Source organism: Sinohyriopsis cumingii, chromosome 8 (genome assembly GCF_028554795.1).
Source record: "Sinohyriopsis cumingii isolate HCF-2022 chromosome 8, ASM2855479v2, whole genome shotgun sequence".
Taxonomy (NCBI): Eukaryota; Metazoa; Mollusca; class Bivalvia; order Unionida; family Unionidae; genus Sinohyriopsis; species Sinohyriopsis cumingii.
Window position 1 is genome coordinate 26773693 of NC_142968.1, and position 25099 is coordinate 26798791.

The 25099-nt window shown below is 35.1% G+C and overlaps 1 protein-coding gene across 22 annotated transcripts in view; it reads right to left on the minus strand.

Annotated features, from left to right (window-relative positions):
• Positions 1 to 533: 533 nt before the first annotated feature.
• Positions 534 to 25099, minus strand: part of LOC149793181 (fibronectin type-III domain-containing protein 3a-like) — a 165332-nt gene continuing 140766 nt past the window's right edge. For 17 of the 22 annotated variants that reach the window (XM_089967116.1, XM_089967112.1, XM_089967115.1 and 14 more), the window contains 4 exons: positions 18147 to 18222; positions 16175 to 16195; positions 7834 to 7949; positions 534 to 1665 (listed from right to left, as the gene is read on the minus strand). In XM_089967116.1, coding sequence (XP_089823242.1) covers positions 7859 to 7949; positions 16175 to 16195; positions 18147 to 18222 — 188 coding nt within the window. In that variant the 3' untranslated portion in view covers positions 534 to 1665; positions 7834 to 7858. Of the gene's footprint in view, positions 1666 to 5659; positions 5766 to 7833; positions 7950 to 16174; positions 16196 to 18146; positions 18223 to 25099 lie in introns of all 22 variants that reach the window. The other 5 variants (XM_089967118.1, XM_089967113.1, XR_016422727.1 and 2 more) reach the window with 4 other exon arrangements.

Genomic DNA, 25099 nt, shown 5'->3' on the forward strand with positions numbered 1-25099 from the left:
GGCTGTACCTCCCTCCATATTTAACCTATTCTCCTAAGGTATAAAGATTAGGTAACCTCTTTAAAGAAGAAACAAATATTTCCTAATAAAATGTTTCTTCAACAATATTTACCCAATCATAATACATATACACCCTCCCATTTTTCCTGCAGTTACATCCATAAAGGGCATGCATTCTGCTCCAGTATAATTTGAGAGGTTCATGGTTTTTGCGATCAATTCTTATATCCTAGAGGAAATCACTCCACCTAAACGCCATCTAGGTTGGCTGACAAATTTTAGCTCCCTTTATATAAAAGTAGTATCTGGGAGGGAGGGATTTGCAAGGTAGTAGTAGTAGTTTTCCTAAGGTATTATGACTGGAGTAATGTATTTAAAGAAACACAATTTAAGCAGAAACCTTTCCCAAAGACAAAAAATATCTTGTTGACATTCTTAGTAATGTCCTACTAATTACAGTCATCTTCCTGGAATCATGGCTATGTCTTTGTGAACATCATATTATTTTGGTTTTCAAGAAATAATAATCAAAATTTGTCAAATTTCAAATTATTTATTTTTGAGACAGCATATGTAATGAATTGATATTTTATACTGTTGAATGTTGTTAGTTCGTTAAATTATTGTCAACATTACATCAGTCTATTTTTCCTTCCTTCATAAACATACAGCAAATAACACACAGGGTTCAGCACACCAGAAGAGAGTTAATGCATCTTTGTTGTCAAAAAAGATGAGCCCTCTGGAATCGAAACATTAAATTATGACTGCCAAAGAGGAAAATGATTATTCATAGGAATTTTTGTTCTCTTACTTTATTTTTAGCAAACTTTAACAGCTGATTGAAATTTACATTTTTATCATTTTAACAACTGCCTAATCCCACAGCTAGAGACATAAACTCTCCAATAACATGAATGTACATATAGAAAACAAGAACAGAGGTTGTTAAGACTTCTTTATCATTGTCATGATGTACAACAACAATTCAACATGACCTCTAACAAACTATCTAATGGCATTACGAGCCATTGCTACAAACATGATTTGCATGAGATACAAACACAGCAAAATACATAGATACAATTGGATCAAACATACAGTGCATATCGTGAAACATGAACAAGCAACGAATTTTAAAAGTTAGTGATAATTGAATTTAGTATCTTCATAAATTAAAAACAATTTAGGATAATTAAAAAAATTACAAACCATTTTTTTTATTGGTAAATATTTCATTTTATATTAAGTGCTGAAGCACTAATTTTGGACTAAAAAGCATGGTGCAATGCAGCTTACGCCTTGCTTAGAAAGAAGCTAACAATATTGATAAGGACAGATAAACAACAAATGATAACACAAACATTAGCTGTTATTATGGTTGGGGTGGTATTATTTAAAGATATTAGATTTACAGTCTTTACCATTTCATGATAGAATTAAAGATCCAAATCAATTATAATTTTATTGCTCTCTAAAGTGACTTGATAGCTGCTCATTCCATAGAATGGCAGTAGCATATCTAAAAGATATTTTGCCATTGTTGGTTCCTGATATAAAATACATCAGTAAAATCTATATTTGCTGTTGTTACACTTTCTAATTCTTGAGTTATAAAGCATTCCTCTTTTCTCCTAAATGTGTTGTCTTCTTGTTGAGGGTTTTCTGTAAAAACAAAAAGAAATATTAAGGAAAGGAATGAAAGAATATGCCTTAAATGGGCAGATAAAATTCAGACAAAATCAATTTTCCAAGTACTGATAAACACTGATAATTTCATCATGGTCAAAAATGTCAATCCAAAAATAAGTCAATGTGTTAACAAAGTAAAACTACAGAAAACAGTTTTGAATTTTCAGGATGGTTAGAAATGATTAAACATATGGCAATAAATGTCAATAAATATATTAAGAACTAAGACCATTTGTGTTTAAATTTATATTCAGGTTGTGTTGAAGAATAAAGTCAAACTACTTTTGACAAACTGCTTTTAATTTTCATGATGTTTACAAACAAGTTACATGTACAACTTTATCAGAAACACATTACTACAAGTGCAGAAGACTTAAAAGAAACATGACTTCCTTTAAGTGAATGATGCTCAACTGACCAAAATGAATTTAAAGGAATCAATGACAAGACCATTTCTTCAGTACTTTCATTTCTGTAACTGCTGAGTAATAAAACCAACTCAGACATTTCATCATACCAAATTTGTTAAGAAAAATATTTTGTAATATGGTCCAAGTTACATGTTCACAAATGCAGCAAAATATTCTTTGACATGTTGTATATTTATATTAATATTTCCTGTGATCATGTGACTGCAAACATGTTTAAGCTGGGCAAGGCAAGTTAGTTTTAATTTCAAGTAGCATAAAATAAGCAACATCTCTTTGATTCTGTTAGCAAGGTCAGTTGACTTTAGTTTTTGAAGTTTGTTGATATGGATTATTATATATGTGATCAGAAATATTTCTGGAAGAATTAAAAGATTATCTGATTATGGTTGGATTGCTAGAGAGGTCAATCAGTATAAAACAGTGTCTGTTTGTCTTAGGCATATAAAGTTTGTCGAGTCGTCTACACCTTGTTATTGTTATGAGTTTAATGCCACTCTTTTAGCATTATCTCCCAATGCTAACATACTAGAATCTAAGCAACCTGATATAAATACCACACAAAATTCCATGACTGATGGAAATGGGAATATCAGTGGTTGGTATGCATGCTGCTCTTCCCATAAAGCTGCTATTAAAATCTGCTAGAGTGGCAAGAACGTTCAGCATATTAAATCATATTCAACATGACAAAACACTACACCATCACTGAAATCCATTTTTGTGGAATCTGAATCGAATGAGAGAAAATATATACACTATAGGCTGAGAAACTTTTTTACCAAAACTTTATAGGCAAACATAATCTCCCATTTACAGTAGCAGATAAAAAAAATTCAGATCTAGTCAAAATAATGTCGGGAATGGCATGCAAGTTCTCATACAAACAGCGATATTTGACCCATTTAGTACAGGCCCATTTGTGTTATCTTTTTTTCTTCTGTTTCTTTGAACATATATTGAGTGTTTCTTGGAGACCCCTCTTTCCTCATGAAATTAAATTGTTTACTCATAAAGATGGCTTAGGCAAGGAAATATATCTTCCTTGGTAGAGGCAACACTGTATCATTAATAAAGGCTCTGGTCCTCTAGAGCAATTTCAAACCTGTTGCAGTGTACACCTTAAACACAAAAAATGAGATAAATACCCATGTACAAGTTTCATTTAAAGCAATTATTAATGAAGTCAAACTATTTAGTTTATTTACAGAAACTCCTGATGTTCTACTTGGTCATTTTATAATTGGTCAATATGTTAGTCCTGTCAATCACGTTGAACATTTATAAATGATTTCAGAAACCTGGCATACATATATAAATTGCATAGTGTGTACATGACTTTTATTGTCTCACATTCCTTTTCCATCCTCTTACCCTACAGTTCAAGTGGTTTGTCCAAGCAAAAGCTGCCAAATTACAAGAGTCATATAGGGATCCCACTGCTTATAGGGAATATAGCAAAATGGATTATGCTACTAAAATCTAAAATATTGGCATGTGACCTTGCCATGAAAAAATAGAACCCCAATGTGATACTTGATAAATGTAGCAAGCTGCATTCCTTAATCCCAAATGGGCATGGTGGTATAGAATTTAAATGAAAATATGAAGGAAAACTTACAATAGTGACTCATGACTATGCCCAACAAAATAAATTATAACAATGTGACACAAATATTAATGATGATTTATGAGCATGCCAAGTTTCAGTTTTAACTTTGTAACAGCTCTTAAATTATTGAGGACTGTGTGAAAGCAAACTTTAATATTGACCCTGATGTTTAATGTAGTACATAGGACACTTCTTAATGATAATGTATAAGAACACCAGTTTTCATTATCAAACCTCAAACAGTTCTAAAGTCAAAGAGTGGAAAGGAAAGTGTGAAGAAAGCTTCAATATTAAGCCAGGAACTTGATCATGAAGATATGATCCCTAATATGGTTGGAAGCCATAACCTTGACTATGACGTAGAAAACAGGACGGGTATGGTATATGGCACAACTCATAAAAGATGATGGTCAATGATAACAAAGTTTAATCCATCAATTTCAAAAACAGTGATGGAGTGGAATGGAAAGTAGGTGTGAAAACTACTGCATAATGACCTTGACTTTGAAGACAGGACCCCCAATGTGGTTCATGCAAAAACATTGAATGACGTATAAATACACCAATTCTTAATTTCAATAAATGTCTTTAATCCAAAATGGAGAGAAATTTGTAGAGCAGAAAGGAAAATATGTCAAAAATACTTACAATAATGAACTGCATTCTTCACATTGAAATTTGGATCCCCCTTTCCCAATAAGCTACATGACACACCTTCTAATAATGATATATGAGGATAACAAGATGCATTCTTTTATCTCAAATAGTTTTAAAGTTGCAGAGTAGAAAGGAAAGAAAGATGAATGGATGGACAAAGGGAAAAATGGCCAGAAATATGGATGCTTTATCCATCACTTTTTGTAAACTGATGGGAGACAATAATCAGATAGGAAATGCTCTTAGTTTGAGGGCATATGTTAGAACAATTGTAGATAAATATGATGAAAGATTTACTTATTATAAATTGGTCCATTACCACATTTAAACATATTTTATTTATCCAGTAGGCTTCTGATCAATCTGCAACACCTCTCGCTTGCTAAGTTAGAAATAACAGATACAAATTGGACAATGTTAATGGGAGAGAACTTTTGCAGAAATAACTACTACAGTATAAGCATGACTTATCTCTCTTTAATAGAATAATTGTATTTGTTAATAAGAATACCATAAACAGCACATTATATGCTTACCCTGCGTTTATGCAGATAACTGACAGTTTTATGGCGAAAGTAGTTTTCTTCTTTCAATCATACTAACATTAAATTCTGAACTCCAAATTCCTAAGCTTCTTTCTTAACACAAGTACAAGTGATCTGCAATGCTTGTTTCAAGTATGTGACATAGAACTGATGTTATTGAAAGGAAATCAATGGAAATCATCATTCATTTGAAGTAAAAATAGCAACATTATCAAAATGGCTACTAAAGTGACCATACTGCAGATCAGAGCAGCAATATTTTAATTTAGAAAACTTAAATATGACAATTTTTCAGGTGGAAACTCCATCTACATATGATTTTCAATTAAGGAGGATAAGCAATAACAAGATTTTCAAGATACTGTAGATACTTAAACTCATGTGGATCTAGGTGAGATTATGAGTATTCTGTGACGTTTGGTACCCTGAACCATGCAGTAATCTGGGGCTCCAAAACCAACATGATATCATAAGAAATATGTTAGAGAAAAATGTTAATATGACCAACCATTCAAGAGGGGTCACTGAGAAAAGATGCTAGCCAACAGCAAAATACTAAATTGGCAAACCTACTAGTCCTGGAAAAAATCAAAGGCAGCACACTGCAAAAGTGAATGAGATAGGTGATACAAGATCTTCGTGCATAACCTGCAAAGGTAAAATCTTGCGTATATTTTACAATAATGTTTGAGGCCCTGAGAGGCCACATGGTCTAAAGTGCTCACCATTCCAGATCACTGCCATCTCACCTCTGTCTGCGTGGGCTCGAGACTCAGGATCGGCTAATGTGGGTACATGAGAAAGCTTCCCAGTAGCTTCTCATGGGTTGTGCTGAAAATGGTGTTAAACCCTACTAGAACAACAATAATGTTTACATGAGCACTTTGCATGGTAAAAAAGTTTGTTTGCATTTGCTTTAAAATAGGAACGAACCAAAATTATTGTGTGATATAATCGTTTATCAGTATTTCGGGCATACTGTTAACACATTTTTAAAGATTTATTTTACATTTTTTATAAATACCTACAGCATCAATGCTTTGAGTACGGCAGTTAATTATTTTCATTAACCAATGGTGCAGTCTGCATCAGTGAGAGAAAGACAGAAGGTAAACAAAACGTACAATGATATCTGTCAATAACAGAAAAATCAGAGTGTGTTTGTTATAATTTCTAGAAGAAAAAAATAATACTGGGTAGAGGGCTAAAGTTTTGTTGTTTGTATGATATTATAATCTTATTAACTAATACCTAGTTCTTATAAGTAAACAGTTATGTTTGAGTTCTCCTTCAATAACTTGTGCATAACTGAATCCCAAAAACACCGACACATGATAAGCGAAAGTACATGGGGTGGGGGAATGAGGGGTATTGGGACTGTTTAACGGCTGAATACTTGTCTTATAATCACATTGGGAATAACTGTCAATAAAGAGCTTTTTATTCTAATGAAGTTCTTGGCTTATCTATACATGCCACATTGTAACTTTAATTGTGAAAAACATCTGAAACATGCAATACTTTATAACGGGATAACAATCCAGTATTTGAAGTTTGGGTGATAATGGGGATTCTTTTAATGTCATCTAAGTTTTAATCTCTCTTATGGTACACTGCTGGTAAAAATCAAATTATGACATTAAAACACTCATAATCGTTGAATCTTCAAAGAACAAGATTAATTACTTATGCAGACTGATTCTGTGGAATGCCTTCTTTTGCCAGCTCTGCCTTTGTGTGTTCCTAAAGCCTCAAAGTGGCATTAGGTCAACAAAAGTAGGTCACTGCAGCCAAGGCATTTTATGTGTGAACACAGGTCAGTTAAATACATTTCCCTATGAAATCTGACTATACAAATAAAAGTGTCAAAGAAGTGGAAATTAATGCAAACATATTCATTATCACTGAATCATGAGAAACAGATCTTTATGTTTGTTACCCATAAAAATGAACATACTAATCAACTTTCATTACAGCAAAGAAAACAGTTGGACAGAAATAAAGATCATTGCAAAACCTGTATTTATCTAGCACAACCATGATAGATAGTAATGCAGTTAGAAAAGTAACAAATGTACCCCTGCATTGAATGTACTTCATAAAATAAAACATGTCATGTATATCTTTATTGTGTGCTTAACTTTAGTCCATGAGTGTAGATTATAATGGTCATTTGTAAACAACATATTACATAGCTAACCTTGTCCATGATTGTAAATTATACTGTATGATTATAATAATTTGTAAACAACATGTTTACTTGACTCTGAGTTCAGCACATCGGTTTCTCCATTGGAAATGCTATGGAAACCTGATTTTTTTAGATTATTTTCAAAATAAATGTAAAAGACCTGGCCTTGTTTATGAGTTGGATGGAAATTTCCATTGGGAATGGGTATTTTGCCATGTCATAAGTATGATGATAGTCTGTATATAAAAAAGAACAAGTGAACAACTATTCATTCCTAATTTATGTTCAGTCTCTAAAATCACTATTAGATGTGTTCGGATATAATAAGAGAGGAAATTATTTAACAGAATTACAAAGTGTTTGTAGACATTTTGGACTTGATATTTTGGAATTATAGTGAATTCATTCAAATGCATTTTGGATTTTATTTTTGCGACATTACAAGACTTCTGACACATTAACTCATCCAATACAATAACACATTCAATACTGGAATTCGTTTGGAATATTTTTGGACTTGTGATAGAATATTTAGGATTATTTAGGATTTAATTCACAATATTGTGCATTCCTTTTAAATTTTCACCTTGTATTCTAGTAAAAATTATTGCTGAATTTTAATTTTTCTGTTACTTAGTTTAAGACCATATAATCCTAACAGACAACATATATACTAATTAAAGTTACATAACTGTTTGGAATACAAACCTTTTATCAAATGTTGTCTTTGGGTTCAAATGTTTTGGGTGTTTTTACCAAGCAAGGGATTCATGCAGCCATCTAGGTCATCATCAGAGTCATCTTCCATATCTTTTTCCACAACCCTAAATAATAATCAATGCAAATACATTGTTGATTATGACAAACAGCATTATGAATCTGTGAGCAAATATGGGGAAAAATTTGACAATATGATCAAACACCAAGAAGTATGAATGAATTCCTGGTATATGGCACAAAATAGGCAGGTGTCCGAGCCTCCCAAGCCACAGCTCTGACACTCTTACTGGCAAAAGATAGATATGATCTATGTTGAGGTTTGGACTGATACAAGGGAATTCCAGTCAAGGGGTTACATTATTTGTCACCCGACAAGGTAAAGAAACCCCAGTCAAGGAGTTACTTTATTTGTCAACCCACGAGATAAAGAAATCCCAGTCAAGGAGTTACATTATTTGTCAACCCATGAGGCAAGGAAATCCAAGTCATGGGATTGCATTGTTTGTCACCCCATGAGGCAAGCCTCATGGGGAGATATTGGTAACCCTACATCTGGGATTTCATTGTCTTGGTCCAAACCCCAACGTAGATTATTTTTCTCACCCAATATTTTACTTTAAAGTAAAAAGAAGTCATCAATAGTTAAATAAAATTCTCATTCCAATGTTAACATGTGGCTCAGTAACACAAATATGTTTATGAGGACTGTGGTGTGACTGTGGCATCCAAAGTATTAAGTTTATATGCATGAGCAAAGAAAAATAACAACGTAAAACATCGCGAAGTAATGAGGTAATATCACATGTAATATATGGATGTAATATGAAATTAACAATAATTAACATTTATGACAAGAAAATGTTTCATTTTCAACAGTTCCAATTTTGAAAAGCTATATTGTAAATAATGAAACAATACTGGGTGCACATCTCTACTGTAGTTATGCTTAGTACAAGCTGAAACAAAGAGTAACATGTTGCATTAGATTATTCATGGGTAATTAGAGATCTGTCACTATTGTATATAACTCTCTTTTTCTTTGGAGGAGGTGAAAATGTTTGTGACATACTTGTGTTGTAATTAATATTGATTGTAAAATCACCCTTGTCAATGAAAGACCCTCCAAATGCAGACCCTACCAGATAACCATGTGCTGAACTTCAAGTTCATGGATTCTTTGAAAATTTATTTTTCTGTTTTGGAAATATGGCAAGCGCTACAGTGAAATTTGCTTTTGGATTAATGTGTTGATGGATAAATGATTCCTTCTGGCTGGTAAGTGCATTATTTGTTATTAAATATTGTAGGTGTAATTTTGATTCAGCTGGGGCATAATGGAGATGCTTAACAAAATTAGAATAAAGCATATTTGACACAACACATTCCTGGCTGTTACTAAGTTTTCTGTAGTTGTTAAGAGAGTTGGGAGGTTATGAAGTGTATAGGTCTATAGTATATATGCATGGATCAGTGCTTTCTGTCATAGTTCATTTCACATAACATTGAGGATTTTATCCTATCTGTAGCACAGTTAATTTTAAAGTTAGCATCATTAAATGTAGCTAACAGTTTATAATTTGTTTCACGTGAAGTATTTAACACTAGTTAAGTCGCTTTAGCTACATTTAATGATGCTGACTTGAAAATGTACTAAGCTAGGCCTGAATACAGGACAAACCTGACCAATGCATGATGTGTGGAACAAACAAGCATAACACCATAAAGCTCGACATCCTGTGCATGTGTCTCTTTGTCTCTCTCAAAATGTTTCTGTATGATGTGATCTCAAAGACGGATTTCTCTGGTGCATGGGTGAGAAAATCATGCATTGATTCTCATGTGATTTGCAATATGACCAGGATTGTCAAGAAGCAATATATGGCTGACAGCTGGACAGACTCATTTGAAGAAAATGTCAAGAATATCTGTATTTCAAAGCTTCATATTAGTAGACTGAGATTATTTCAGTGATTGAGCATTATCTTAAATTTATAGTCCAGTGAGATATGCATGTGCTTTAAAAAACAAGACTGTACAGTACAGTTTACGTGATATTTCACTCCTTTCGCCTTTTGCAGCCAGGCAGTTAATCCCCTCCATGCTCACTGTGTGCAGAAGTTCTGTGGTGGATGGTCAAAATACCTTCAAATCACCACTGTGATGAGGTAGGCACAACTTGTGCAACTTCACTGATGAGCGGTCAGGTAGACATTACTAATTGATATTTAAATAGCTAAATCTGCTTGACAACCACCCAGCAAAGACTGAGACACCAGACTGACTTATAATTAGAAATCATCTGAATAATCAATTTTATTTATGTTGACCATCTATTTGGAAAATGAAGGAAAAAAATCGTTTTAAAAGAGACCTGTATTTTCAATGCATGTATGTCTGGAAAATATTGATTGGTTTCTATTCAATACTTATATTTGCAGGTACTGCTGATGTAAACAATCCATGTGTATTCCCAATTCAGTGTAAACAATGTAGCCCAAGAATCTTTCATCATAATCAGTGATGTTTATACTTTATTCAAAAAAATATAACTTAATAACTGAATAACTTAAAATGTGTCCACTGTTACAAAGGAAAATTAATCTTCTGATATGGACAGTTAAATTCCAAATGATGATCACTACTATTATACATAAAGAAAACAACAGGCTAAATGAACTTACTATTAAATCTCTGAGGAATGTTCCTGCAAAATATACTTGGTACCAAGGGAAGGCACTTTTAATATAGGGTAGTTGCCCATGGATGCAATTTAGAACATTGTACAATTTTTTAATGAGCTCAGTGAGTAACCAGAATACCATGGCATATTTTTTTTTTAAAAATAGTGCTTCCCTGGCACCATATATGTTTAAATGGAACAGCCCTGAAATGCAAACCACATGCTTAGTTCTTACACAGTAGTAGCAGCATAAACTATCAATGACATCCTGTGTTCATGATGTTTAGTACAACTTTAATCGAGCAAGATTTTGACCTACAACCAACATGCGAGCGAGTATTTATGGTGGGATTTTCTTTTCTTTTATTACAAGATTTTTTTTTCAACTACATGTACTACAAGAAAAAGGATTAGTGCATTTCGTTCTACACTTCTGAGCATGATAACACTTTTCAAAAAGAATCCTCCATTCCCTTCCTTTCAAAATTAATTAGCCTGTCCCTACATAAATTAAAGCATTTTACATTGTCAACACTGTATCAAATACTGACAAAAATTATCATCAAAAGAGGATTTCTTTTCAGCTTGGGAACAAAGTCATTTAAACAAGGTCATCTGACTTGTAGCATCATATTTAACAATCCCAATTATAACTTTGCAATTCACAACACATGTTAGTTTTTGCAGTGAATCTCCTGCAAATGAGTGTTTTTCTCTTGAATTTATGGGTGTTTCCCATCCCCCATAAAAATCTCCAGTGAACACGAAATTATTAGTGATCAATTTTATATATTCTATTTTTAGTACATTTTGTTTCAAGTGCAGCATATTTATGGTAATACCCTACTGCTGGTGATCATGCAACTGAACTGGCTTAAGCTTGGCAAAACCAGGTAGCTGCTAACTGCACCATTTAATCTTTCCAACACTGCCAGCTGATTTCATTATTTTAAGTTAATTGTGGTAGATTATACTATGTGTGATCAGAAATAATCAAGGATTAGAGTCATTAATTGATTCTGTTTGGGTTACGAAAGAGCCTAATCAGCATAAAAACAATAAACAATACTTTGAATCTCTCTGCAATGTATGTTTTGCTTTGGTGTCAAAATTCATTAGAGTATATAGTGTGCATGATCAAAAGTAACTTGGACAGGACTGAAAATGTTAACTGATGATGGTTGGATTAATCAGGAGCTCAAGCTGCAAAAACGTGGGTCAGTTTGACTTTAGTGTTTAAAATCTGTTGAGATGTCTAAGTGTGCCAATGTCTAAACAACAAAATCCAAGCAAATATCATAAACTCAAATGATGGTTGGAAACTGGAATTTCATTGGTTGCAATGATGTTCAAGGAGACATTCTACCCTTTTGTAAAGCCAATTGTAAATTATCTTATGGTGGCAAGTATGACATCATGTGTCATACAGAATCCCAATCTCATAAAAGTATATTGACTGCAACAACAAATATGCCATCACTGAAATCCATGTTTGTTGAACCTGCATCACATGTGGATCAAGTCAGACGTGCAGAGACACTATTTGCCAACCGTATAGCTGGCCAGTCAGAAGTAATGCATACAAAATTTTCTGAATTCGTCCTTGAAACAATTCAAAATTACTTGGTCTTAAGAATATCTCATACAGGATCAGTCCATCTGGGAATCTCATCCATACTGGAGCAAAATATTTTAAATGGAGGAGAAATGCAGAGACAGTGCAGAAGTGTGAGCATCGTAAATGTAACAAAACACGACACTTCCTTCATTGATCTGGCAAGCACAGGCAGCATCTCCGGTCAAGTGTGCTACAGAAATTTCAGAACGTAAACAAATTGGCCTGATCTAGCATTCTTGACCTCACATAAACCAAACAGGTCACTGATGTCATGGTCACCTTTAAACTCGAAGGTCTCAAATTGTGATTATTTTCCTTACTGGTGACAAAATATACCAACTGATGCACAGTTTTCTATTTAAACTTGTAAATACAATCTTGGGCCTGGAGTGGAGAAATTCAGAGGCACCATGAAAGTAAGCCACAAACTTGCTATAAAATGCACTGACATCCATTCTTACCCAAAAAATTATTTGTTCCTATTGAATAAACCATCTTAACAGTGCAGTGTTATATCATGATGAATTTGTTCTGACATCTGGCTTGAGTACTCTATGCTGTGAGATAACATTATTTTTTGGACATTTCTGGTAGCGCAGATCAACCGGACAAGGCACTGTATCATTATGGATCTTGCGGATGAAACAGTTTCGGACTAACGTCCGCTTGTTAGTAATGAATATATTTACTTAGATTGACCTTTGTATGTGGATGGTAGGTAAAATTCCTCTTCTTTTCACTCATAGAATTAAATCCTTCAGAACACACATTTTCAGTAGTAATCCCTGACAGAACAGAACACGTGTGTTTTCATCATTTATTGACCTTTTTTATAACATTTCTGATGCATGTGTGGTAGGCAGAATCAATTCGCTACCAAAGGCATAAAAAATTGGAGATCTACTTACTGGTCTATGCAGTAGTCATGCTAACAGGACTAGCTAAAACTGACTAAATAATGGCTAATTTCTTTTCTTAATGTACCTAGAAAACTTCAAACAATCTTATTACCTTTGAAGTGCCAATCATTCTGTATAAATACTAACCAAATAAATAAAAAAATCAGTCTCAACAATTATTTGATGCTGCCGCAATCAGAAATGGACATTTGTTTAATCCTCTGACATGTCCTTTAGTGGTAACTGCAATAACACATGCACCTTTGATCAAAGAAAGCCAACTACAATCTTCAATATAAACAAAGACCATTTTAGTAAAGCAAGTCAGCGCCACACTTAAATAAAAATCAGTAGAATCTGATGGATTACTGCATTTCCAAATTTACGAAAATATGTTTATTTTGCTGTGAAAGCTGTCTTTTTCCTTACAATTGCTATAAATCATGGCATAAAATTCAAATTAACTTTCCATTCTTTTGAAACCATATATATCTGGTCGTCAAGGGAATTAAAGGTGAGGTATCTTGCAAAGATGTTTGTTAAACTTTTGCATTTGTTCATGTTTTTATTTCCCTATAAATAATTTCATGCCCTGGGTAGCCTTGGCAGGATGATAGCCATCTCCAGCTGACCATAATCTAGGCAAATTTAAGTACATGTACATATACATAAACAACTATTGCCACATTCTACTGGTGACACTATTGTAGTAAATTATTTAGTGATAATCAGATATAGGTCAAATGAGGACTACCATTTTTTTATATATGTTTTATTTGTGTTTTCTAATGCGATATGACCTGTACATGAATTTTATCACATGTGATCTTTGCTTGAATTCATGGATTTATTATATACATGTCCAGTGCTTAATGGACTATGGATTGTACTAAACAAATGTAAGCTGTCAATATACAAGCCTTAGTGTATTTCAGACTAGTTTGTCTTCATTTAATCAAAAGCATGCAATTTGGCACCCGCTTTTATTAACACACGCCCTCATCTGCATTTTTTAGCTAAATGCATCATTTTCTTCAACCAACTGACTTGGTTGGTTAGAATAGAGTTCGGTCTATAACACGATTGGGTTCTATGGACCCCAACCACCATTTTACAGCAGGGTCAAATTATGTATGCTTTTGAAAAAATAAAGCAGATTATGATAAAACATCATGTGGACAAACATACAGATTGTAAATTGGTCATGCAACAGTTAAAATGATCGATCACTAGATTTTACCCAATGCCCTTAACTAAGCCCAATAATCTTTTGTAAAGTCAACAGGATCAAACGTTCCAGCATATGATGATGAGGAATACCAAAAGCATGCACATTCAAGAGACCAATAAGAAGATACATGCTAAATGCTGCAGAAATTAAACAATCTTTGACCTAATGTAACAGTTATGGAAAACAATGTTGCGAGAACAAGCAATCTGGGGCCATACATTCTGCAAATGATGACATGGATTGCTGGAAATCAAACTCATGCAATCTCATTAACATAAAACTGCATGCCAAACTTGATTGGAATCAAACAGATCTTGGTCAAGTTATGATGCTGTAAGCAAAGTGAGAAGAAACATTTGTTTAAAAAATAAAATGTTTCTTTGATAATACTTTCCTGATCAAAACAACTTACGAGAAATAATACTACCTTGCAAATCCAGCCCAACCAGATTATCTTTTAAGCTAAATGATAAAAGTCTCTGCCACCTAGGTAGCAGTTAGAGTGATCTTCCCTTGATACCAAGATTTGCACCAAATTCCTTGAATTATTCAGTTACTAGTGGAGTGGGCACACTCTCTATATGGATAATACATATTAAGCATACATATTAAGATCAGATAAGTATTATCAAAAAACATTTTACTAGAAAATATTAGTTTCTGCTTCAAACACATTATCTGATCATAATGCCTTAGAAGAATAGGTAAGATACATCCCATTATCTCAGAAAGACCATTAACTGTCCCCAAAGATATCTGAGACAGCTACTAGATAACCTGAATGGAAAATATATTTCATCTGTTGTGGAGTTGCCTCAAAAGGAAAAATATTTCCCTCCCACAAATTCAGTGGAAGTTAAGAAGCCACATCCTTACGAAGTTGTCAAATAACTTGGAATGGTAACATTTTGTGCCACAGCTATAGGTCCCACCAGGTCAAGTTGAGCCTTTTAGGATGAAAGATCGCCTAGATAAAAGCTGGAGTAGTGTACTCAAATCTCTATCACATGGTATGGATAATAACTGAGCAGAGTTCGCAATGTTTGTGTTTACTATCTTAACTTCATGAGCAAGATGCGAAGCAAATTCATTAATGTTGGGTTATTTCTGATTATGCAGAATGAATATTCCACTTTAACCAGGCCAGATGTATTGATATATTGTACCTTTTCTGCTGTGATAGGCAAGAGGAGACATGATTCGCCTCGAGACAATGGCTTAGTCTTCCTTAAGTGATAATTCAGAGCTCACACTGGGTCCTGTAGATGACCTTGAGATGAAGTGTCCAGCCTGTTAGCTAGGGTCATCGTCAATAATACTGGCCCATCTTATCAGAACTGCATGTAGACAGTTCCACAAAGGCATTAAGCTGGGCATAATATGCAGGAAGTACCTAGCAACACTGTGCAAGTTATGGAACTGAACAAAGTTCCTTTTTCGGGTGGCTGATACTGTATGATCAATTTATTTGATTAAGTCCAGTTCTGAAGGCCATCTTGTCTGGCATTACATGTCTAGTTCTTGAGTTTGGCATGGGGTATGTGATATAGATCCATGTAGCCAGTCCATAATTCTGATATTCAAAATTCTACCTCATTCCCCAGTACATGATAGTTTCAAACCCTTGCATGCAGGCTGATGATAAACATGTCTTTCAAGGTTTGCGTCTGCACCATCCCCTTTAGTACACAGAGAATTGTTATCCATTTATTTCTATCCATAGTATACAAGTCTGACATGCACTGAAATAATAACAATCTGAGCAAGCTACATATGATTCACTTATTGTCTAAATCTGTAAGACGAAAATAGTGTAGAAAATATATAGACTTGTAGTACAGCACATGTTCTGATTATGAACATAGGAGATTCCATGCAGAGCTACAAACTATGACAATTACCTGTCAAAGGGTGCATGTGGCCTGTACAGGTAGAGAATTAGAGTGATGCTATTAAAACTTACAAAGTGGGTGCTGAATTATCATATCGAGTAACAAGTTACCTGTACAAAGGCCAATGTTTTACTGCCTATACAGGTAAAATCACTGAAGCATTGCTTATAGTAACTACGAAATGGACCCTATGAGTAAACCATGAATACAACACTCACCTGTATGTATCTAACCAAGGCGGAATCTATACAGTAATATTAATGAGTTTTCTACGGTACACACCATACCTGCACATAAAAAAGGCACTGAAATGTCATTAACAATACTTACAAAGTGAATGCCTCAATATCCATTGCAAGATAATGTTACCTGTAGAACAGGCCCAATGACATTCGATACAAGTAAAACCAGTAACGTATTAAGTATATACCTATAAGTGGATGCATAGACAATATAATATAGAAAACTTACCTGTATATATCTAGATGTGGTAGAATTTACACAATAATATTAAATGATTTTTCTATATCAGGCACCAGACCTGCACTTATAAATACGTTTATAACAATGTGAGTAGATGCTATTGCAACTTATGCAGGCATGTACCACTGGTGTCTAAGTGTGTAAAGACAGCAAAGTGATACATTTTTATGACAACTTTTGTTGTACTGACCCATGTAATGTTTATAAAATACAAATGTTCTTTAAGATCCTGTCCTTCATCCATGACTAAATAAATATTTTTTGGTCAACCTTTTACTCTTTGGTAAACATAATTGCAATTACAGGGCTGATCAAATCCCACAGCTGACTTCCCGGACTAATCATTTTAGAAGTTTGGCAAGTAAAATTGTCCACGTTACTAGTCAGGGACAATACTTTTTTCCTATTTTAAAAAGTCAGGCGATTCTGCATTTTCATGCTTTAACCATTCTTTCTATATTTATCTGGCCAATGATGCCCTCAGGGCATACTGAATGCTTGATTATACCCCTTCCATGTATACAATAACATCCTGTATCCCACCTATCAGTGGCCACGGATAACCGTTTCATATGCGCACATTCTATTACTGCTTGGCTTCATCTGGGCTATACAATCAAATCAAAACACGCCAAACAAAAGAGAGTGTGACTAATTAGCAGTGTTTTAAGTGGCTCTGTTATTATGTGTTTACTCAAACTAAATCGTTATCACTGGTTCACTCTGAAGAGAGTAAGTGTAACTAAATTAACGAAAGGACTTCCACTGACTTAGTGCTCGTTTTCTATATGAACTGATGAAATGACAGTAACAATTCTTCATGTTTAAATGATTATTCAGAGGATAAACTTCCACAATGTAATATTTCATTAAAATCCAAACAATTCTCTCAGTCTGACATGCAAACCATTAGAAATCATGTCTGTTGTAAAGCCCATTTACTGCTGAGTGTGCACATGCATTGTTCAATGAACTTAATCAAAACTTCATTATGGAATTCTATAAACCAAGCAAGTTAACAAATTCTAATGAAAACTTCAGCAAATGGACCATAACTTGGGGACTTCAGCCCAGACACAGCTATCAACTATTGGCTTTTTTCTGATTATGGTGGCAGACAAATACACAACTACTGTCAAATCATACATCTAAAACATAGGTATCTGAAGTAGACAAATGTGTATTATCAAATTTTTTTTTGAAAAATGTAAATTCGTTTAATAAATGAAATATTTTGTACATTATTTCACTTGTTATTTCAATCAATTAAAGTGCATCATATCTTGACAAGTGATTACAATTTTGGAACAAGTATAAAGTAAGGTAGGACAAGTGAATTTGCTTAAACCAACTGTCCCGGACAAGTGGGTGAAAACAAAGTTTGATCAGCCCAGTATCAAGTTCTCAGCATGGACCAGAAAGTATTATATCAGTACATATATTTATACTACAACTTTGTCTTTAAGCTGTGTGTCAGAATATTGACTACTTGGCTTACTGCATTTGTCCATTGTGCCCTTGTGGTTGCCCATCATGACTGTCCTTCTTTTCAAACATTTGGACCAAAACCTTGACTGAAAAATGAAAGGTTAATTTTAATTCATCTGGGGAGGAAATGAAATTAAATAATGGTAATAAAATATGCTTATTTAACAATATATATACCTCTGTATAATGCAGACTCGTCCTGCTAACAATGTCTCCATTTCAAGATGGCAAAGTTCAAATCCATGGGTGCTTTCTTTCATGGCTAAATAAACTGATCTGAGCTAACCATTTGCCACTTTTGTTCAGTCTATATTAGAAATGTAACCAAGATGTAACAGTAGTAATTACACACTTGTCTTCAGTTATATCAAACAAATGTGCAGTGAGCACCAAAACTACCCACCAAAAACAATAATTGGTTTGAAATATGCTTTATTTAATTGATCTGTGTGTGTAAATATAGATGGAGGAAATAAATACAGATTTATTTATTGGAAATTGAAAACTGGTTCCAACTCTCTTTTATCTTCAAGAAACCAGTAGCAGTGATGTTAAATAAACTGACCAACTCCAAGCAACGCATGACAAAATATAGCCTTAAAACGCTTATAAAGTACATGCTGCAGTCAAGATGATTTGGCTTGTTTTAGTGTTTTATGGCACAATAAAATAAGTAGGTTATTCACTGCCAAGACAATCTGGAGTAGTGTGTCTTGACCATGGACACATCATGGTAGCTGACCCAGGCTAATGAGATGGTAGGATTCAAACTTGCACCCTTCCATATACAAACCCAGCATTCAAATCATGGAGCCAAAACAGTTCCCACCTCCACAAGATGCCTTGAATTATATGTAGGAGTATGTGTCAGGTCTATTCCACATCTACGTTCATTGAATCCACTTATGATTAATCGACTTCAAATATATCACAACATTACTGCTTTCAGGCATCAATTAATAATGTAATGCTGAATTAGCATGCTTTAAATTAAACCATACCCAATAAATATCTGAGCTCTGCATTATGCTGAGGCCAGTGAGAAGCTACATTCTGCAATACCTCTTTTATAACAGTCAAAGAAATTGATGGGATTTTATTTATATTAAAAAATAGCTTTTACCTGATATTTACATAGAGTTAGCACTTAATGATGTATTTGAAAGAATCTTTAAACATGGTTATATCTGGTATTACAAATTGTAGAAACACAAAGTTTGCACACAACTTAATAAAAACATAGAATACAGAAACTTATTTGACTATGATGACATAATCTGTCTGGACATTTCATAAAACAAGACTTATGGCTGGAAATGAATTTTGCAAGACATCGATGTAATTGCATTGATGTTGATGACAAGTTGTTAGACTTACTCATCAGTGTTTATCAGGGCAGTAATAATTTGTTCACAAGTGACATTAGCTTAGAGGACGAAAAGAAGGCAAACAATCTACCAAGATATCATACTGTGGTAGACATTATGGAATATATGTGGGTGATACCATACTGTGGTAGACATTATGGAATATATGTGGGTGATAGTACAGAAAAACAATTTTGTCTTAAAGGTTTACTTACATAACAAAGTTAGGATTTTAGCAGTCTTTTACTCCAATGATAAAGAATGCGTCAGCAACAAAGATATGGTATAGATCTCCCCCATTATAATCACAGTAGTTGGAGTCCTATAACTGCCAACCACATTATGCATGCCAATTTGGCAGTTAAATAAAGGCACATCTGCAACAAGAGCACGGAGTAACTTTGTCATTTTATTAATCAATAACATATTATTTTCAGTTCAAAACAGTTGCATCTGATTAGCGACTGAGTGAAATTAAATTATGTTTAGCCTGTCTTTGTGTGTGTGTGTGTGTGTGTGTGTGTGTGATCTGGATTTTTAAAACAACTCTAACAATTTTTCAGTCATATCGCTACAATGTTTGCAGTGTGGCAGTTTATAGTGATGCCCAGCACTGAGGCATCATGTCACAGTCATGTAGCATGATGTCCCACCCTGTCACATTATCCTGACACCAGGCCGACTAGTCCCAACACTAACCGCTTAAAGCTGAGTGCCAAGCAAGGCATCTGTTAGTACCATTTTTGTAAGCCTTTGGTAAGACTCGGCTGGGGATCAAACTCATGATCTCCTGCATCCTAGGTGGACGCTCTAACCACAAGACCACAAGAGCGGTCTTTAACAATTCCAGAACAAGGAATAACAGAAAAAATACCAAACTTAAATACATGTATGCAGTCCACTTAAATCCAAAGATGTCTGAAACATGATTGTTCACAAAAAGCACTAATCCATATAGAAGAAACACTATTCACTCACAAGATGTGCATGGAAGTATTTATCGATTTTAGTATTTGTAGACCAGATCATTCTTCTTTTCTTTTTTTAAGCAAGGTCGATGATATTTCTCAGCTGCATAATTTGCAAGGCTCAATATACTGGCTTTCTAGCCACATCAGTATTTCTTGAATGCAAATATGGCTTCATAAATGGCCTTTGCTGTTTCTGGCAGGTACTCCTGGTTACTGTCAATGGTAGGTCCTAGTTCCCATTGATCTAAATTTTCTTCTTTGGCACCTAGGAAGAACTGGATGATGTCAGCATCAGTTACATTCAACAGTGGGGCAGTCATTATACATTTTAATCCAGTGCATAACAGCGTCAAATGAGTTGAATTTCCCAATGACACAGTTTTAGCAGTAGAGGGTGAAATTATACCTTTCTTGAACATGTTCACATGCTTCTCAACTTTTTGCCTGGCATGAATCTTCTTGGGGGTAATTTTATTGGTTACTAGCTCCCAGTTTCAACTTTGTGTCATGCCTTTGTAGTCCTTCCAGGATTAGAATCAGCTACAGCAAAGAGTGACTGATAGTCACACAGAAACTTATCCACCGTCATTGCCTGTTCTTCAAAAAGTGATTATTTTGATGCCCGAGCCATTTTTTCTAAATGGTTGCACTTTCTCTAACTCAATGACTTCTCAGACTGCAATGTTTGTTCCAGCAGTGAGCATCTGGTTATCTGCAGAGTTCCATTCAGTACCTGCACTAGCAGATTCCCTTCCCCAGCTCTGACCAGCATCCTGAGACTAGGCATTGTCCAAACTTCTCATACTGCTCTACCATTCCAATTTCCAGCACAGCTAAAGATGACTTGTCAAATTGTTCTAGAATGATCATTTCATGCATCACTTGGATGTTCACTGTGTCAGCAACAATTATTCTGGTGCAACCTACTTGTCCTTTAAACAAAGAAGGTAAATTCTCCTTGCTGATGGAAAGGTGAAATTTATTAACATCAAGTTGACATGAGTTCAATCTAATCCATATATTCCCTCTGCTGGAATGTTAGCAACCAGCATTTTATGTCATCAACGAATCCCATATAGGCTTATTTCAAAATGTCCCTTCCCATCGACCGATATAGGTCTACCATCTGCGATACTGATTTTCTCTCTCACAGGATAATCAGATTTGGCCTTTTCTAGGGCTTGATCCTCTTACATACTTCTCGAGACAGGATAGTTACAGTAGCACCCATATCAATCAGGAGATCAACACCAATCCCTTCAGTTGTGCCTGCTATATACAACCTGACATCAGCATGCCTCTCGTTCCTGTCATATCTCATGTGACTCATTGACTGCAGGGTCAGTTGCGAACTACTGTTACATGACTTCTTAGCAGGGCATTCTATCTTGAAATGTCCCAACCCATAACATACACTTTCATCATTATTTCATTTATGAGTTGCTCTGGGACTAATCTCCATTGCTTGGTACTCTTTATTTCAGTCATAAGTTCAATGACCAATCTGGTCAACTCCAGGATTTCCTCTCTCAGTTCTCTAACTTCTGGTCCTTGTTCTTCTTCCTGTGCAGACATGCCTTTTAGCTCAGCTCTAGCAAATGCCTCTAACTTGACAGCTATCTGTACCAAATTGATAATCATAGTGGGTCTCACCTGTTATACCTTTGAGTGCATGTCAGAATCATCCAAAACATGACTCATTTCTGGGTAAGCAAAAGTCTCAAGCTGCCATATAATGTGAGCAAGCTCTGGTAACGCTTCACCTTTCTTGCAAACCCTACTCCTTAGCTGAACTAGGTATGACTGAGTCTGATTTGGTGGTGTGAATCTGTTTTAGAGCATCAACCAATTCAGCATAAGAATTTTTTAGAGGTACTGCCAACAATTGCTGTGCTTTACTTATTAAGTGCAACACCTAAATACAGATTCTTTACTTCTTCTGCCCAAGAATATAGGGTTGAACACATCTTGAAGTGAATGATAACATCCAACAAGGGTGTCGTCCCATCGTAAGACAATGGGTATTGACCAGCCTCTTCAATGTTCTACACAGAAGAACAGTCATTGTACCACTTTCTTCTGCAACTGATCCCCTGCTCTCAGATCTCAATCTGTCTTTGTTAGCTGCCGGTACTGGATTCCTTGTGAATGTGGTATCCACTATCTTATTAATTTTCTGAGATTCTGAGTTTGTCATCATTGCCTGTCCACTAAAGTGAATCTGTTGCCTTGAGGCAATTCCATCTCTCAATGGCATCCCTGCCTTCCTGGCTGTTTCCACACTCCTATCCATAGTCCCCTACCTCACAGTTAGTTTTTTCTCCAGATCTTTGCATTCCTTTGTTAAGCACAGAAACTCATCTTTGAAAGAATTGCTGTCTTTACTTTCATTTCAGGAGTAAGCATCCAGTCACCAAATTTTGAACCTCCATAATCCATTGGGGCCCCGAGTGGCCGAGTGGTCTAAAGCACTCTCCATGATGGATCACTGCCATCTCACCTCTGTTTGCGTCGGTTCGAGTCTCAGATTCAGCCAATGTGGGTATGTGAGAAAACTTGCCAGTAGCTTCTTATGGATCGGTGGTTCTTTCCGGGGTTTTCCCTGGTTCTTCCTCCACCATTAATACTGGCTGCCATGTATAGCATGTGCTGAAAAATGGCGTTAAACCCTACAACAACAACCATAATCCATCCCGATTATGTCTTCAACTCTACCTATCCCACTGCATCCCACCAATTTGTAGTGGAAACTCACTTGGCTACACTAACCTGAGTTTTGCGATATCTGCTTCTTTAGAATATGTCTTTGTATTAGGAGTGATACCCCGCCACATCTAAGGGCTGGCATTCCAGAGTGTGACAGATTTCTACCAAAATGGGATACCATCTTATACTTGGCTTCTTGTCACCAACTGGATCACTGACTATGTCATCAGCGTGCTGTCAACTTGTCCACCCTATAGTCCCTAACTGTGTCGTCGACTGAGTTGCCGAGCCGTGGACTGGGTCATCCTTCTGGGTCAGTGACTGTGTTGTCCTTCTGGGTCACTGAGTTGACAACTGTGGTGTGGTGTCATCCTTCTGGGTCATCAACTGGATTGCCAACTGCATTGTCAACTGGGTTGCCAATTGGGCCATCAACTGGTCACTGACTATGTTGTTGACTGGGGCCCCGAGTCATCAACTGGGTCACTGACTGTGTTGTCATCTGAGTTGCAGGGTCATCAACTGAGTCATTGAGTCATCAAGTGAGTTGTTCTTCTAGGTCGATGACATCATCATGGTCATGAGTCATTACTCGCTCAAGATCGCTAGAGAGAGACAAATGGAGCAAAATGGGAAGAGAGATCATCAGTTGGTACAAGGTTGTGATTCCAAGATTTTCATGCCATTTGAACAATCCTTGTAGCGCCTGTATTCTGATCAATGAAAAACCTGGTCCCTACTCTTTCTAGATTCCATGACCTGGCAATTTCCTGTTTGGCATCCTAAGAACAAATGTGCTTGTTATGTGGCAGGGTAATTATACTGCTTCACTTGCAAGGGGATGTCTTCATACAATACTGGTCCATAACACATCACCATTGCAGCCATTGTTGGCTTGTATATTTACCCAACAGGGGGAATCATATGACCCAAACTAAGATGCTAGATGGCACAACAGATCCTGCTATATTTAAATCAAGCATACAATTTAACAAAATGAATATTAGCTCAAATAAAACAAAAATTATTGTCCATGGGTTTTTCTCATTACAATATTATATATTCACTAAGCACATTGTGTCATAAAAGTTGATATTATCCTCTATGTAAAAGTTATGTCTCTACAAGAATGCATAATGAATCAATATCTGTCATTAACAGCCTTGTTTTATCACCATATAACCGTTGTAGGTTACACGAAGTTGTACATAAATAATATAAATGAGTTTCATTAATTTGTTCAGTACACTGACCAAAACAGTCTTTTTCCATGACTGTTTTCCATGTACTAAATGAAAAATGTTCTGATGTCTGTGATACTTATTCTCATTTCCACCCTAAAGGTCAAATTTGGTCAAATTACAGAAAGTAGGCTTCTATAAAATACACTTCAATGTAATGGTATCTTATTAAACACATTTAATTGGTAATTTGGTTTACACAATGTAAAATAGTAGTGTAATTATGATTTAAATAGCTACCCTTATCCCACAAGGAACACATAGCCAAGTTTCATCAAAGACTAGAAGAGTTACTGTTCTTTGGTGCCACCCTTCATTTAGAAATTATCAGTGCTTATCTCAACATGTAATAATTCCTCCATTAATGTCAGCTTCCAGGACAGCAGATGTAAACAGAAGACTACAATTCTACATGCTTCAAATCTGCATAATTATTCATTTAAATTTGTCACCTTTTGGTCCTGTTGTTTTCAAAACAATTTTCTTTCTCTCAACATGCTTAAAAATTCTTTTTCATTAGGGACAGATAATAGTAGTGGAAGCATCAGTAGTAGTAGTTTACTGCTTACTAAGTTATATCAAAGCTGTTAACTGTTTAACGTATATCAATAAAGTTCTCTGTTTTGGTCATATTCACTCATGATGTCTTTTTCACTATTTAAACTTTGCAATATGTGG